General features: G+C 37.7%; 1 protein-coding gene across 1 annotated transcript in view; it reads left to right on the forward strand.

Annotated features, from left to right (window-relative positions):
* Positions 1-18,567, forward strand: part of LOC109376417 (putative bifunctional UDP-N-acetylglucosamine transferase and deubiquitinase ALG13) — a 90,703-nt gene that overhangs the window by 55,009 nt on the left and 17,127 nt on the right. Inside the window, 3 exon segments of the mRNA XM_019632334.1 lie at positions 13,343-13,525; positions 15,469-15,509; positions 17,973-18,150. Coding sequence (XP_019487879.1) covers positions 13,343-13,525; positions 15,469-15,509; positions 17,973-18,150 — 402 coding nt within the window.

Consider the following 18,567-nt stretch of genomic DNA (forward strand, 5'->3'; position numbering starts at 1 on the left):
AGAGCGCAATGGTGGTACCAATATGGGCCAGTGAAGCGACGTCCTCCACAGTTAGACTGAAGAACAAAAGGAAAACACTTGTCTGTTCCCCTTCCCTGATTCCCCAGCGCTGTTCACCTTCCCCAATTCCCCAAAAAATCTTAAAAAAAAAAAGTGTGTGAACCAAAAGTTTTATATCCATCCAAACTGATTTTCAAGGGCAATATGTCAGAATCCAGAGAATATTATTTGCACTAGCACTTCTTGAAGAATCTACTCAAGTTATGCTGTCAAGCAAGGTAAACACTAGCCACATGTGACAATTTAAATTAATTGTAACTAAATAAAACTTCAGTTGCTCAGTAGCCTTAGCCACATGTCTTAAGTGCTCAAAGGCACATGTAGCTAGTGGGTACAGTATTAGATAATGCAGATAAAGAATATTTATGTCATCACAGAAAGTTGTATCGGATGGACAGCAGTGTATTAGAGAATGAGTTTTGACTTTTAGACTACCAAAATAATTAGAGACATCAACATAAGACCTGATGATAAGTATTAAATATATACTGGAGATGCCAAGCAAGTGGACACTTTGGCCAGTGTTGCTCAAGCAGTAGTTTGCCATAACCAGAAATGTCTGGACACTGATGGTAACCACTTTGAGCACATCCTGTAATTGCAGAAGTCAAACATGACTTGTATTCATCTTTTGTTATCTGTGTATGTTGAGTATTAAAATTTTAATACAGTGTTCCTTTTTTAAAATGTGTATACATTTTTTGCACTCTCTGTATTTACCTATGGAATTAAGACAAAATGAGGGCTGTGAGGTTGAGAATATGCTATATAATAGTCTTATATTTGGACCATGCAGATATACTACAGCTATTCTTGAAAGGGGGAGAATGGAGAGACTACATGCCAAGCATTTTTTAATGTTCTCAATGGTCAGACTTCAGGTTCGTTTACCTGTATATTCAGATTGTTATTCTGAGACTGTGTAATGACGGCTAAAACAAATGAGTGGGTATGGGATATTCTAATGTCATCCCCTGTGTTTTTGGTAACCAGGAATCTCAGTATGGAAGAAAGGTAATACAGATGTAATAAAGAGGCTAAGTAAAACCTTTTATGGCCTCAAGTTGAATTGGAAGTGTCAATACGTACTTCAGGTATTTTATCTTTAAATGTATTTGTATTATTTCCAGCGCTGTTCACTAAAAAGGCCTAGAAACAGTGAGTATCCTTAGCACTGTTTGTGGTGTTGAAATATTGTTTCTCACTTAAAAACAAACAAACAGCAAACAGCTTTGTGGAGAAATTGCTGATTCTAGGTCTGGGCAGGAAATGTTTAAGGTGAACCTGGATCATCTTGTCATACCAGTTAGCAAGGAAGCTATCAAAGGGTACTAGGGTCATGCCAGAAGGACTCAGGAGCCATCTTGAAGAGGTTCCCACTGGCCAAAGATGGAACAATTTGAGCTTCAACAGTGATAATTGCAATAAATTGAAACATCTCAAATATGTTAAATTTAAAAATTCCTAATATTTAAAAAGTTAGTCACCTTAAGAGGATGATAGGTAACCAGTTTTTTTGAAAACTGGAAAATAGAGTGAAAGAATCAAGTATTTATCCTTCCTTTTTTTTTTCACTTTTTTTTGGGTTTTCTTATTTATTTTATTTTATTTTATTTTTTTGTTAGTTTCAGGTGTACAGAACAATGCAATAGTTACCCTTTTCACCCTCACAAAGTAACAACCCCCTCCCCCCATCCACTGCCCTCCCACCCCCAATATCATGCTTATCTATTACAATTCCATTTATCCTTCCTTTCTTATATGAACTATACAACTGGGTAACCAAATAGTAGATGAGAAGAAATGTTTCTGTATGTTAGTATTCTAACATATCAGTGAAAAAGAAGTGCAGAATATAATCATTTTGTAGTCCCTGCTGAATGGATGGGTATTAAACAATAGCTGCTAGGATTGCAAAGATAGACATTGCCTATAGATGTGCCAAAGGAAGTAGTCCTGAGCCTGATCCAGTCTTCTGGATTGAGCTGCCTATTTACAGGAAATGCAGAAGAACATGGTGAAATGCACCGTGAGTGTGTAATCTGCAAAATCCAGACTGGGAAACTCCACAGGTCAGACGGCCCAGATTCTTCAAAAGAAAAACTGAAAGGAATTGACAGAAGTGGAGAAAGGATCAGTAGATTAAAAGAGATTGAAGACATCAACTTTAAAAATCTAGGGTAAAAGTATAACTATTGCATTGTGCTGTACTGCTGAAACTAATTCTAAAAAATGTGTATTTCATAATAAAAAATAAATAAAAAAAATCTAGGGATGCACATTTGGGTGATAGAACTCTGAATAGAAAACCACAAGGAAGTGATTACTGTGGAAGTCAGGATAATGGTTAATTATGATGGGAGAGAGAGAGTTGTGATTGGGATAGGGAATGAAGTTTTCTGGACTGTCGGGCAAAGTTTTTTGTTTTGTTTTTTAAAGATTTTTTTTTCATTGGGGAATCGGGGAAGGGGAACAGACAAGTTACTGTCCTTTTTGTTCTTCAGTCTAGTTGTGGAGGACATTGCTTCACTGGCCCAAGTTGGCACCATCATTGCGCTCTTCCCGGGCGAGGCAGATCAGTTGCCGGCTTCTGGACGGCTGCTCACCGCTGCTGCTGGCCGCTGACGCTGGCTGCTGGCTATGCACGGTAGCCCATGGCAACCCACTGCAGCAGGGGCTGCAGCCTACGATGTCGCTGGGCGACTCATGGCAGCCCAGCTCCAGGTTGAGCTGTTGTTCAGCATCTTAGCTGTAGAGGGCAGTGTCACTGGCCCTCATCTGTGGGATCCGAACCGGGGTCTTCTGGCATCCCAAGCCAGCTCTTAACCAATGCACCACTCGGCCGACCCGCAAAGTATTTTGTTTTTATTGACCTGGATAATGTCCACCTTAAAATAATTCATTTGATTTATTTTCTTTACTGTTTCATTTATAATTTAAAAATTAAGTGCTTATTAGCACAGTGCCTGGAACAAAAACATGCAATATGAATTGATGACCATAGAAATTTTTCGTTGGAAATAATGTAGACCCAGATTTTACTTCTTTGGGGCTAATTGTAGGGGAAAGTGTTGTCTATCTTCTTCCAGCAGACATCTGAGCTAAAAAAAAAAAAATCAAGTGACAGGTGAATCAAACATTGTAATGCCTCATTTATATAGAATCATTAAAAGCTTACCTATTAAATGCCAGATTTAGTTCTTTGTAGATATTTCTAAAAATGTATACTGTCTTCATTTATTTTACTTTGTGATTTTTGATTCAGTTATGAACTTCCTCTGTAACTCGATCAGGCCCTGTCTGCCTTTCAGCTGCTCTTTACCAATCCTATCAGTCCTCTAGATGAAACAACTCATTTTTTCCGTTGTTATTCATGTGACTATCTGGCAGTGCCATCCCATTCTCCTTTAAGTCACTTCCTATCTACCAGGGAACAAGATGTTGTGATTGCCTTTAATAGGAGACTCCTCATAGGCATCACATCCTGTTACAACAGTTTTCGTAACTGTTTGTTCCCAAGGCACTTATCAGGGCCAGGACTAGTGACTCACTTACCCTAAAGACAGGATCTGTGGGGCCAGGCTTTGGGCGAGTTGAGTGAGGCATTCACTCTTGAGGTCATGCAAGTAGAGATTTGTATCCTATCTTTAGAATTTTGATATTTTATTCATCACCGGTTTTTTTTTTGAATTAATTTGGTGGCCCCTTGAATTTTGCAGTTCACTTCACCTTAGTCTCTGCCATGCCTTTTGATCTCTAAGGAAGCCAGGTGTTACTATGTATATTCATATTTTCTTCTGAAATGTCCTGAAGCAGACAACAGCTACATGGACAGGAGGCAATAAGCATTTTGAGTGCATTATATTGGTTTCTGTTACTATTTTAGAAAAGTTGCTTCTGTTGTTCTGGAGCCATCCTTTGAACTGTATACCTGTTAGTGCTGTAGAGTTCTGTTAAGCCTGCAAATGAGATGTTCATACATCTCTAGAGCAACCGGAAATTATAAAAGCTTTTTTTATGGGGCTTATTGTAATGTGCATTTACAAGGAAGGTGAATTCAGACAGTAACCTCCAAATTTTTTTCTGCCCTATATTCTCTTAGACGCATAAGAACTTATTTAACTACCTCTGTGTCTAATAGTTGGGTTTTACATCGTGACCATAATCACATTCTCTTTAGTTAACTGAACTTACTCCATTATATTTTTTCCCTCTGCCTGAAATTTTATTTTTTAATTTTTAAAAATTATTTTTTTCAGTTACAGTTTACATTCAGTATTATTTAATATTAGTTTTGGGTGTACACCATAGTGGTTAGACAATTATATAATTTATGCAGTGATCCCCACCCATTAGTCTAGTACAGGGGTCGGCAAACTGCGGCTCACAAGCCATAGGTGGCTCTTTGGTTGGGTATGTTCCATCTCAGAAGTTTTCCGACGCATGGAAGAGCCAATCCTGTCCCTCAACAATTTAAAAATTATTTGAGAGCCACAAATATATTTTTACATAATCACCATTATGTGCATAATATCCTTTAAAAATTTCATAAATGAAACTATGATAGTTTTGTTTTATGTTCATTTTCAGTTTGCCGACCCCTGGTCTAGTACCAACCTGTTACTATACATAGTTGTTGCAACATTATTGACTATATTCTCTATGCTGTACTTTACATCCCCATGGCTGTAACTACCAATTTGTATTTTTTTTAAAGATTTTATTGGGGGAGAGGAACAGCGTTGGTGAATTGGGGAAGGGGAACAGACAAGTTGCTGTCCTTTTGTTCTTCAGTCTAGTTGTGGAGGACGTTGCTTCACTGGCCCATGTTGGTATTATCATTGCGCTCTTCCCAGAAGAGTCAGTCGCTCGCCGGCCATTGGACGGCAGCTCACAAAAGCACACACCAGCTGCCGGCCAGCCCCACTGCCGCCTACGCCATCGCCTCACGGCAGCCCAGCTCCAGGTCGAGCTGTTGTTCACCATTTTATCTGTAGAGGGTGCAGCGTCACTGGCCCTCATGTGGGATCCTACCTGGAGCCCTGCTGCTCAGAGCTGGCATCCCAAGCCAACTCCTAACCAACGTGCCACTTGGCTGGCCCCAATTTGTGTTTATTAATCCCTTCAACTTTTTCACCCAGCTCCCCAATCGTCCTCCCATCTGGCAAACTTTAAGTTCTCAGTATCAGTGAGTCTGTCTGTTTTTTTTTTTTTTTTTTACTTTGTTCTTTAGATTCCACATATAAATGAGATCATATGGTATTTGTCTTTCTCAGTCTGACTTATTTCACTTAACCATAATACCAACTAGGTCCATCCATTTTGTTGCAGATGGGAAAATTTCATTCTGTTTATGGCTGAGCAATATCTCATTATATATATGTACCACATCTCCTTTATCCAGTTGTCTGTTGATGGGCAGTTTGACTACTTCCATATATTGGCTATTGTAAATAGCGCTGCAGTGAACATAGGGATTCATGTATTTTTTGAATTGGTGTTTTGGATTTCTTCAGATGGATACCCAGAAGTGGAATTTCTGAGTCATAGGTAGTTTTATTTTTAATTTTTTGATGAATTTCCAAGTATTTTCCATAGTGGCTCCACGAATTTGCAATCCCACCAACAGTGTATGAGAGTTCTCTTTTCTCTACATCCTTGCCAATGCTCGTTTGTTTGTTTATTGAAGGTAGCTATCCTGACAGGTATGAGGTGATATCTTATCGTGGTTTTAATTTGCATTTCTCTGCTGATTAGTGATGTTGAACATCTTTATATATGTCTGTTGGCCATGCTTGTGTCCTCTTTGAAAATATTTATTCAGGTTCTCTGCCCATTTTTAATTGGATTTTTTTTTGGTGTTGTATGAATTTGTTATAAATTTTGGATATTAACCCCTTATCATATGTATTGTTGGCAAATATTTTCTCACATTCAGTAGGTTGACTGTTCATTTTGTTGGTTGTTTCCTGTGCCGTTTAAAATATTTTTAGTTTGATGTAGTACCACTTGTTTATTTTTTCTTTTGTTTCCTTTGCCCGAGGAGATAGATCAGAAAAAATATCACTAAGAGCAACGTCAGAGAGTTTACTGTCTATATTTTCTTCTAGGAGTTTTATGGTATTGGGTGTTACATTTAAGTTTTTAATAAATTTTGAGTTTATTCTTGTATATAGAGTAAGAAGGTGGTCCAGTTTAATGTTTTTGCATGTACTATCCACTTTTCCCAACACCTTTTATTGAATAGACGGCCTTCACCCCACTGTATGTTCTTGCTTCCTTTGTCACAGATCAAATTTCCATATAGGTGTGGGTTTATTTCTGGGCTCTCTGTTCTGTTCCATCAATATATCAATATATGTGTCTGTTTTTATACCAGGACCATGCTGTTTTGATAAGAATAGCCTTGTAGAATAGTTTCATATCAGGTAGTGTGATACCTTCAATTTTGTTCCTTTTTCCCTAGATTGCTGTGGCTATTCAGGGTCTTTTGTGGTTCCATATAAATTTTAATATTCTAGTTCTGTGGAAAATGACATTGGTATTTTGATAGGGATTGTATTGAATATATAGATTGCTTTGTGTAGTATGGACATTTTAACAATGTTAATTCTTCCTATCCATGAGCATGGTATATACTTCCATTTATATGTATCTTCTTTAGTTTCTTCAGTTTCTTACACTTTTCTAAGTACAGTTCTTTTACCTCCTTGGTTAAATTTATTCCTAGATATTTTTTTTTCGATGCAATTGTAAATGGGATTTCTTAATTTCTCTTTTTGACAGTTAATTATTTCTATATAAAAATGCAACTGATTTCTGAATATCAGTTTTGTATCTGCTACATTACTGAATTCGTTTATCATTTCTAATATTTAGGAATCTCTGTATAATACCATGTCATCTGCAAATAATGACAGTTTTACTTCCTTCTTTCGAACTTAGATGCCTTTTATTGCTTTTTCTTGTCTGATTGCTGTGGCTAGGGCTTCCAATACTATGTTGAGTGAAACTGGGCATCCTTGTCTTGTTCCTGATCTTAAGGAGAATGCTTTTAGCTTTTTCCCATTGATTATGAGGTTCACTTTGGGCTTGTCATATATGGTCTTTATTATGTTGAGGTATGTTCCCTCTAGTCCCACTTTACTGACAGTTTTTATCATAAATGGATGCTGGAGTTTGTCAAACGCTTTCTCTGCATCTGTTGTTATGATTATATGATTTTTATCTTTTATTTTGTTTAGGTGATGTATCACGTTAATTGACTTGCAGATATTGAACCAGCCTTGCATACTAGGAATAATATCTACTTGATCATAATGTATGATTTTTTTTAATATAATGCTGAATTTGGTTTGCTAATAGCCTGTTGAGGATTTCTGCCTCTATATTCATCAGGGATATCGGCCTCTAATTTTCTGAGTTTTGGTTTTGTTTTGTTTTTTTTTCAATGTCTTTATCTTATTTTGGATGAGGGTAGTGGTGACCTGGTAAATGAGCTTGGGTGCTTTTCCTTCATCTTACATTTTTTGCAATAGTTTGAGGAGGATAGGTGTTACTTCTTAGAATGTTTTGTAAAATTCACCTGTGAAGCCATCCGGTCCAGGACTTTTTTTTATTACTTATTGGATTTCAGTAGTAGTAATCAGTTGGTTCAGATTTTTGGTTTCTTCTTGAGTCAGTCTGGGAAGATTTTATGTTTCTAGGACTTTGTCAGTTTCTTTCAGATTGTCCAATTTGTTGGCATATAACTTCATAATATTTTCTCATAATCCTTTATATTTCTGTGGTGTCGGTTATCACTTCCCTTCTTCCAATTCTGAGTTGCTGGTTTTTGTTTTTGTTTTTTCAGTTTGGGTCCTCTTTTTTTCTTGATGAGTCTGGTTAAAGGCTTATCAGTTTATCTTTTGAAAGAACCAGCTCTTGCATTCATTGATCTTTTGTATTGTTTTTAGAGATTGTATTTCATTTATTTCCACTCAATCTTTATTATTTCCTTCCTTGTATTCACTTTGGGCTTTGTCTCCTGCTGTTCTAATTCCTTTAAGTGTAAGATTAGACTGTTTACTGGAGATTTTTTCTTGTGTCTTGAAGTAGACCTGTGCTGCTATGAATTTACCTCTTAAGACTGTTTTCAATGTGTCTATAGATTTTGGGTCATTTTGTTTTCGTTTTCATTTGTCTGAAGGTATCTTTTGACTTCTGACTTGGTCATTATTAACCTATTATTTAGTAGCATGTTATTTAGCCTCCATTTTTTTTTTAGTTTCTTTTTTTTCTTGTAATTGAGTTCTTGTTTCATACCAGTATGGTCAGAGAAGACACTTGATATGATTTCTGTCTTAAATTTATTGAGGCTTATTTTGTGGCTTAACATGTGGTCTGTCTTGAAAAATGTCCCATGTGCACTTGCAAAGAATGTATATTCTGGTGCTTTGGATTGAAACCCTCTGAAATACAAATTAAATCCATCTGGTCTAGTGTGTCATTTAAAGCTGCTGTTTCCTTGCTCATTTGCTGTCTGAAAGATCTGTCCATTGATTTCATGAGATGTTAAGTCCTCTGCTATGATTGCATTACTATCGATCTCTTCCTTTATGTTGGTCAATACTTGCTTTATATATTTTGGTGCTCCTATGTTGTGTGCATAAATGTTTCCAAGGGTTATGTCCTCTTGTTGGATTGAGCTCTTTGTCATTATTTAATGTCCCTCTTGGTCTCTTACAGCCTTTGTTTGAAAGTCTATTTTGTCTAAGTATTGTTATCCCAGTTTTTTTGCATTTCCATTCACATGAAATATCTTTTTCCATCCCTCTACTTTCAGTCCGTGTATTTCTATTTATCCGAGGTGGGTCTCTTGTAGACAGCATAAGTATGGGTCTTGTTTTCTTATCCATTCAGCTACCCTGTGTCTTTTGATTGGAGTATTAATCCATTTACATTTAAAGTGATCATTGATAGATACATAGTTATTGCCATTTATTAGTTATCTTTATGTCCTCCCCCTCCCGCCCACCTCGCCCCTTCTTAAAGAAGTCAGTTTAAAATGTCTTGTAATACTGGTTTGTGGCCATGAACTCCTTTCACTTGTTTTTGTCTGGTAAGCTCTTTATCTTTCCTTCAATTTTAAATTGAAGCCTTGCTGGATACAGTAGTCTTGGTTGTAGTTCCATGCTTTTCATCACTTTGGATATTTCATTTGAAATCTTGTGGCCTGCAAAGTTTCTGTTGAGAAATCACCTGCCAGTGTAACAGGAGTGTCCTTTTAAGTAACAAGTTGCTTTTCTGTTGCTACTTTTAGGATTCTCTTTGTCTTTAACTTCTGCCATTTCAATTATGTGTCTTCATTTGGATCTATGTGGTTTCATCTTGTTTAGTACTTGCTGCACTTCCTAGGCTCGCAGGTCTATTTCATTCGCCAGGTTAGGACAGTTTCAGTCATTATTTCTTCAAATAGTTTCTCAATCCATTGCTTTCTCTCTTCTTCTTCTGGCACTCCTATGATGCAAACGTTGTTATGCTTGATGTTGTCTCAGAGATCTCTTAAAGTATCCTCATTCTTTTGGAATCTTTTTTCTTTCTGCTGTTCCAGTTGAGTGTTTTCTGCTACCCTGTTTTCGAAATCACTGATTCGATCCTCTGCTTCATTTAGTCTGCTAGTGATTCCTTCTAGTGCATTTTTTCATTTCAATTATTGTATCTTCACTTCTGACTTACTTTTTATGGTTTATTGTCCTTTTTTATGCTTATCTTTTCCTTGAAGTTCTCACCAAATTCCTTGAGCTTCCGTATAACCATTCTTTTCTTTCAACTATTGGTAGATTGCTTGCCTCCATTTCGTTTAGTTCTTTTTCTGGAATTTTGTCCTGTGTTTTCATTTGGGATGTATTACTTTGTTTCTTCATTTTTGCTGCCTGTCTGTGTTTGTTTGTCTGTGTTAGGTAGATCTGCTGCATCTCCCAGTCTTGGCCGGGTGGCCTTATGTATTAGGTTTCATGTGGGGCCCAGTGGTGCAGTCCCCCTTGTTATTTGTGCCTGGTGCTCCAGGAGTATCCTTTGTGTGCTTTGTCTGTGTTCTCCTGTTATAGTTGAGCCTTGATTGCTATTGGCACATTATTGGGTAATGTTGACCCTTAAACTGTTGTGTTTAGCCATGTCCACAGCTTATGTGCTGCTGTCCTGGGGGCTTACCCCGCAGAGTGGGATTCTCCCCAGCTGGTTCTGGTACCAGTTGAGACCATCTTTTGCATGTGTGCCTTGTGGGGCTAATTGGGTGGTGATCTGCTGTGGTCTGAAGCTGATCTATAGGTATGTTGTTTCTAAGACCTCTTGAAGGGGCTCCAGTGCAGGCCCAGGTCAGCTACTTCCTAAGACCAGCTGGGGACTACCTGGTTGGAGCTATAAAGCAATCCATGGTTGGTCGCTGCCTGTGCTGGACCTGCAGGGGTGTTGGAGAGGCTATGCTGCAACCTGAGAATGGCTGCCACCAGTACCAGGCCTTGGGTAGCTCTGTATAAAGCCCAGGACACCTCGAGGCCTGCTGTAATATGCCAGGTTTTGTAAGGCACAGCTGCTGATGGAGCCTCGTGTGATATGTGAGTTGCGTGAGACTGAGTCTCAGGGAGATGTCACCAGGGTGGGACAAGTGGTGTTCACCAGAGTAATGTAGGTTCTGGTTTGGTGCAGGTGCTGAGAGTGGAGTTACTCAGCAAACGTCTCAGAGCACACTGAGGCTAACTGCCACCCACCTGATGCCCGCAGACCCACACAAGTTGTCCCAACAGAGAGTGCAATGCAGTTGGGGCTGGCTGGTTACCTTGAAAGTAGCCCCAGTGTTGTGTGAATCAGGTGGGGCTGGGTCCCTGGTAGTCACTAAGGTGGAGCGAGCAGAATTCACCATACCAATGCAGATTCAGATTTGGACTTGCAGGAGATTGTTCAACATAGGAAAGATGGCACCCACCTGCAGGCTGCACAGGAGAAGGATTCTGTACAGGGGAAATGGTGATTGTTCCTTCAGTCTTTGCCCTGAAGCCACATAACTCAGTCTCTGTATGCCTGTGGCACCTCCTGTGTTGCTATCCTTCCACTGGAGCCCAGGGTGAGTGCCTGTGAGCAAGTAAGTCTGTACATGGGCCCTGTAGGAGGACATCTGGGCTTCCTGCAGCCTTCTGTCTCACCCAGCTGGACAGAATTTTCACTGTTTTTCCCAGCCAGATGATGTGGTGGCTCCTCTTCTTGGCACCAGTTCTCTGGTTGGGGAGCCAGGTCTGGGGCTGGGGTCCCTCCTTGCTTCTTGGAGGACCTCCGGTGGCTGAGATATCCCTCTCAATGCTCAACTGCCACACGTTAGGTGTGGGGTGGACTATTCTACATCTTTATCCCTCCTACCATTGTTGATGTGGCTTTTTTATGTCCTTTGTTATAAAAAGTTATAAAACTTATGTGTAGCTAGACTTCATATAGTTCTCCACGTTGATTTTTCTATTAATTTAGTTGTAATTTTAATGTGGAGAGGCAAGTACAGCATTTTTCTACTCTGCCATCTTGGATCTCCCATTTTAAAAATTAAATTTATTGGGGTAACTTGCTATTAACATACAAGTTTCAGGTGTACCAATTGTATAATATATCATCTGTATAGTGCATTGTGTGCTGACCACCCAAAATCTCGTCTTCCATTGTCATATATTTTACCTGCTTTAAAGAGGGCAACTCTTTATCCTCTCCTCCATCCCTCTTCCCCTCTGGTAACCACTATACCATTGTTTGTGTCTATGAGTTCGTTTGTTTTATTTGTTGCTTCATGTTTCATTCATTTATTTTTAAAGGATGTGATTTGAGTGCTAATTTAAAAAGCATAAGCATGGAGCTTTGTTGAAGAAACCATTATTTTATAGAAAGCAAATCCATAAAGCTTTTAGAACATTTGGAGATATTCTAAAAATCAAATTCCTCTTCCAAACTGTAAAAGTGGAGATTTCCATATGTACGACAAAACTCCAGAAAAGTTAGTTGAGCAAGTTTTTAAAATTTACTGTTTAATTTGTATATGGCAAAATTCATTTTTTGGTGCCAGTTCTGTGTGTTTTGACAGTGCATAGTTTTAACCACCACTACAGTCAAGAAAGAACAGTTTCATCACCCCCACAGAGTTGTTTATCAAGTTTTAAATCACCCTAAGACTCAGATCTCCTGTTACTATTAGCCTGTAACTGTGTAAAGGGTATAGATAAGTGTATTGTTAATATTTACGTTGGTGAATGAAAACAATGTGGATTATTTGTAATACTTGGCCTTAAATTTCCGTTGCTAAATTCTCAGAATAACAAATTCAGCCTGTGTTGTCTGTTGCTGTACCTAAACTAACTGTTCTAAGACTCTGAATTTAAACCTTTATTGAACAAATAGACTAATCTCTCTGTATTTCTCAGGGTTAAAATTATAGTGCAGGTAACACAATGATAAAATGTAGTACTTTAATTTCTTAGCTAAAATGTTCAATTAAACTTGAAACATATCATTTATCTTTTGTCAAAAAATTTAACAGGTTTATCTGGCATGCTATGAATATATGGAGATATTTATTTTTTCTAGATTGGAACATTGTTTTTTTATCATAGAAGAATGTATTAATATTAAAACGTAACTATATTTGAATTCCTGATGTAAAAAACTGTGAAATTCCTAAGTGAGTATTTTTCTTGAACTATAGTAACCAGTATAGAAAGTTAAAGGGATAAGATATTTCATCTAATCTGTCAGTTTAAGGTTCTGTATGTCCTTAGAAATGGAACTGTCATGATTTAGAGCTCCCTATATTCCTCTGATGCTAGCAAGTAGAAGCCTTCAAGGATTACTTAAATATGTAATCTATGCAAATTAGTCTCTCTTCTTAGTTTCTACAGCTTCTGATTTGACTAAGAGTGTCAGATCACTGAAATCATCCTTAATTTTGTATTCAGCTAAGTAAAATTTTTGCTTTGATGTTTTTTGTGGTGTTTTTTTTTATGTACCTGCTAGCTGGTGTTCAAAGTCTTGTTAGTCAAAGCTTTTCCTTTTAATTTCAAGTAATTATCTTAACTCAACCTGTAATGAACTAGTTTTCAAGTGGCATGTCTAAGAGAATGTGGGGCAATTCACCTTTCAGGTTTTTGTTTTTAAGTCAAACCATAAGAATTAGAGTTGTTTGACCATGTTGGAACACATAAGAAGTAGATGAACTCGGTAGGCTTATAAGGTGTTACAGTTGTAAATTGTTACTGTATGTTTTGTTTTGTAGTTATTGCTTCACCATCCTACCCATGCTTCTCTGCTCCAATGCCTCCTGTTGCTGCCTGTCTGCCACCACCACTACCACCTCTACCTCTTCCCCCACCTCCTCTTGAGGTGGGAGAGGCTTCAGGGTTACTGCCACCACCTCCACCTTATTCCTTTGATCCAAGTGGCAGTGATCTGCCTCAAGGTACGTGCATTTGGAGACTTGGGTGAGGGTTATTTAGGTTGGGGATTTTTTTTTTAATTTTAGAGAATATCTCTGGTAAACCAATGGGAGAAGGGTGGAGAACCAAATGGAAATTGGCTTGAGAGCACAGTGCTAAGTAAATGACTAAGGAATGGAGAAACAAAAGCTGGGAATATCTTGTGCATAATCAAGAAGTGGATGGTTGAGCTGACTCATGCTGCTGGTTTTTGATAGCTATGTATCTCATCTTGGAGAAGACTCTCAACTAGATATTTTTGCTGTTTCAACTGTTATTCTTGAAAAGCAGGAATCAATATCAAAATTTTCTCCATTTATTTTCTTAAATGCCTACCACAAACACAAATGTATGAAATTGTTACAGTCTTTGATATTTAATATTTAGGATTCTAACTGAATTTTGAAGACTTGGAAAAGTGTTTTATTATTATTTTGTTTTTGAAGAGTTGGGGGTCTGATATGCCTTAGATTTCAGCCATATGTAATAGTTTCCCTAATTAAACCAAGGTGTAGCTTTCCATTGGATGTTTTTTGTTACCCCTCAGTTTGGCAGTGTTTCTCAAAAGAGAATTATAATTGAAAGTTGTTTGTAACTTATTTATACTTGCTTTGTTATAACATTTTCGTGATTTTTCTAGCTGCTTTTCTATTTTTTTCCAGCCCCTAAAGTAGTCACCAAGATCTTCAACTCCATTCTGTTCTCTCTACCTTAAAACTTCAGTATCACCTTTATGTAGATGATTCCTAAATCTATCTAACCCTGGCCTTTGAAGTTTCAGGTACTTGTTTCTGGCTACTTGCTAGACATTTTCACTTAGCTTTCTTTCTTTCACTTAAAACCCGATCTGACTGTGATGAAAGTCCTCATTATCTCCTTTCTTTCTTCTGTCTAGGCCATGCAAAATATTAACTCTTCTTGATTTCCTATTTCGTTAATGTGTACCATATAACAGTATTTCATTCCTTTTCATGGCTGAATAATATTCCATTGAATGGATACACCACATTTTATTATCTGTTAGTTGATGTACATTTGGGTTTCCAATTTTTTGCTATTGTGAATAATAACTGCTATGGATTTTTGTATACCAATTTTGTGTGGATGTATGTATATATCAAGGAGTGGAATCCCATGCCATTTTAAGTGGCAGTAAACATATGTATATATATTGGGAGTCTCCACCTTAGGAATGAAGGATTTTGTGAGAATTCATTTGTTAGTGGAACTCAGGTTATATTATCTTATTTATAAGAATATACATGGATCCCAGGTCAATCGGTAAAAATACATTTATATAATTGGAATGCTAAGACTATTCCCTCTTCCCCCATACATCTAGTGTATGCTCATTTTTGAAATATTTTAATTAACTTCTATGGAGAAATTTTATCATCTGAGAATTTAACTTATTTCAAGTTACTGTGCCTATTGCCTCCTGTTTTGGGAGTTCTAGTGGTGGTTAGTCATGTTAACTAAAAACCAGGTGAATTGTTTCATATAGTGTTAGTTATCTCAGTAGGCATAACTAATTTTAGCATTAGCAGAATATTTAGTTTGTACTAAATGAGACCCTATATGATTGCTTATGTAGTAGATTTGTATTGAAGTAAAATTTTACTCTTGATATGAGAAAAAAAAATCCATTACTGGATTCTTTGTAAATATTAGCAAAGTGGCATTCTTGTAACATCTGCTACTATTAACAGTAGAAATATAGTATGTATTTGGTCATTAAACCTTGGCTCAGAAAATGATCTTACCCCGTGGTGGTTGGAAAATGGTCATTTACTCTAAGGTGGAACTAATGGTGGTGTTCATATAGGAAGAGTATATTTGTATCTACCTTAATACTCAAAAGTTTTTAAGTGGCTGTTCTAATTGTTTATGTCATCTAGTGACTACAATTAAATTTTTTAAATTTTAGATACAAAAGTTCTGCAGTATTATTTCAATCTGGGATTGCAGGTAAGAATCATGTTAAAATTGCTTTAGTAAACTCTGTTTTAAAAAATATAAGCTGTTTTGGGCCAGCCGAGTGGCGCGTTGGTTAAGAGTTGGCTTGGGACACCAGCTCTGAGCAGCAGGCTCCCGGTTCGGATCCCACATTAGGGCCAGTGATGCTGCGCCCTCTACAGCTAAGATGGTGAACAACAGCTCGACCTGGAGCTGGGTTCCTGTGAGTCGCCAGCGACAGCGTAGGCTGCAGTGGGGCTGGTCGTCAGCGGGCTTGCGCTTTCATGAGCTGCCATGAGCGGCCGTCCAATGACAGGCGAGCAACTGCCTCAGCTGGGAAGAGCGTAATGGTAATACCAACATAGGCCAGTGAAGAGACATCCTCCACAACTATAGACTGAAGAACAAAAGGACAGCAACTTGTCTGTTCCCCTTTCCTGATTCCCCAACAAAATCTTAAAAAAAAAAAAGATGTTTTGATAATCAGACTCTTGAAATTTGAAAGCCAAGAATACTGTCAGGGGCCTAAAAGTTATATTTTTCTGTCTTTATAAAAGATCTCTGAAGATTATGTAGGTCAATTTTCTACTTTAGCTTGCTAATGCTTCAGTTTCTCTTATAAAGCAGTCGTTAAATTGTGGTGAGTGGGGACTCTAAGCAGCACAACTTGAGCATATACTGGCCTCCATATTTAGCATCATGTGCCAACCCTTCACCATGTTTTTCTGTCTCAAAATAATAAATGAGTTATTTATCCTGCTTACTTAAAACATTTTATGGCTATTTCTGCATTCCATGTGAAAAGTAATTAGACAAATTCAGACATTTAAAGAGCTGTATTATTTTTAAGCACTTATATGTTCATAGATATTTACCAGTCACTTGATTTCACCACTCCGCTTAGCTATAATAGGTGGATACTGACAAATATCTTAATATCACTGAAAGATGTCTCTGATTTCAAGTAAAAGCTCTTTTATTCTTTCAGGGATCATTTTCTCCTTGAAATAACAATTGACTTCTGATATAACAAGATGGTACATTTCATGAAAAGGAATGATGCATCTTAAGATTTGCCAGTGATAGTAAACTAAATAGTCTCCTGGATAATGCTCAGATTAGTTCATATTTCAGAGACATTGATTTTCCTTAGACCTCAGACATATCATTTCCAGAAAATTATCTTCCCCAACTGGAACACATAAGTTTAGAGTAGTCAAGTTGGTTTTTGTTATTTGAGACTACATTTCATAAAGGAAATTTCAAGAATTGAAAAAATAAACTATTTGTCCCTTCATTTGTATTAGTTTATTATAGTTACATGTGGAAACATTGTGATTTATTCCACAAGGCTGAGGTATTTTTATTTTTATTTTTTTAAAGATTTTTATTGGGGAATTGGGGGGATGGGAACAGTGCTGGGGAATTGGGGGAAGGGGAACAGACAAGTTGCTGTCCTTTTGTTCTTCAGTCTAGTTGTGGAGGACGTTGCTTCACTGGCCCAAGTTGGCACCATCATTGCGCTCTTCCCGGGCAAGGCAGATCAGTCGCTGGCTTCTGGACGGCCGCTCACTGCGGCTGCTGGCGGCTCACGCTGGCTGCTGGCTACACACGGTAGCCCATGGCAACCCGCCACAGGGGCTGCAACCTACGCCGTCGCCAGTGACTCACAACAGCCCAGCTCCAGGTTGAGCTGTTGTTCAGCATCTTAGCTGTAGAGGGCAGTGTCACTGGCCCTCATATGTGGGACCCGAACCGGGGCCCTCTGGCGTCCCAAGCCAGTTCTTAACCATCGCGCCACTCAGCCGGCCCAAGGCTGAGATATTTTTAAATATTCTTTCATGGGAAACAAGGAAATGCGGAAAAATATTTTAATACTTTTTTCATAGTAAAAGTAATAGCATTCATTGTAGTATCTCTGGAAAATACTAAGTATAAAGAAAACCGAAATCACCTGTATAATCACTGTATACTTTGATAGATTTCCTTTGAGTTTATGGAATTTACAAAATATGGACTATGCTGTGTACTTTTTAAAATTTTTCAATTAACAGTATAAGCATTTTTTTCTTTAATTAGCATGGTGTTTTAATTGCCTGTATTGTGTTCTATCATGAATAGATCATAATTCATTCATCCAGTTCCCTATTGTTGAATATTTAGGTTGTTCAAGGTGTTTTGCTTTTAAAAATAATGCTATAAAAGACATCTGTATATACATGTCATTGTGTATATCTCTTAATTTCCATCAGGTGCTTTCCTAAAAGAATTCCTAGGTCAAAATATGAGATACAGATGTTGCAAAAGATCTTAACGTTGTAATATAGAATAACTTTTCTAAATGTCATATACTTTAGTCAAAAAAGTCATTGTTACCCCATGGGAAAATTATGGCCCAACTTTTTTTTAGAGAAGTGCACTACTTTAATAAAATAGAACAATAACATATTTATTTTTTTCCCTTTCTTGCCCAAGTGCTATTACAACTACTGGCACTCCGTAGTCTGTGTGCCGCAGATGCAGCAGCAGCAGCTTCATGTAGAGAATTATTCAGTCTATACTGAGCCGCCACCTCTGGTAGATCAGACCGTTCCTCAGTTGTACAGTGAGGTGGGGAGACAAGATGGTACACAGTCAGAAGCATCAGCAAATGGTGAGTATGTAATGAGACTGTTTGCAAGAAAAGACAATTGGATTTCATTGTGTGCAATTTAATAATAGACATCAGATATTTTATTAGGTTCAAATACTAGACCAGTGTTTCTCAAAACATGGTACATGGGGTCCCTGAGACCCTTTGAAACAATCGATGAAGCCAGAAGTATTCATCATAATGCACAGATTTTCTTTGTCCCTTTCACTGTGTTAGATTTACAATGAGGGTGCAAAAATCAGTGGTGGATAAAACTGCTGGCACCTAAGCACAAATCAAGGCAGGGGCACCAAACTATGCTGGTAATCAGTGTTTTCCTGAAAGCCACACACTTGTGATACAAAAATGCCAGTTTTGTTTATTTATTATTTATTTATTTTTAAGATTTTTATTGGGGAATTGGGGGGATGGGAACAG

Source organism: Hipposideros armiger, unplaced genomic scaffold (assembly GCF_001890085.2).
Source record: "Hipposideros armiger isolate ML-2016 unplaced genomic scaffold, ASM189008v1 scaffold_1124, whole genome shotgun sequence".
Taxonomy (NCBI): domain Eukaryota; kingdom Metazoa; phylum Chordata; class Mammalia; order Chiroptera; family Hipposideridae; genus Hipposideros; species Hipposideros armiger.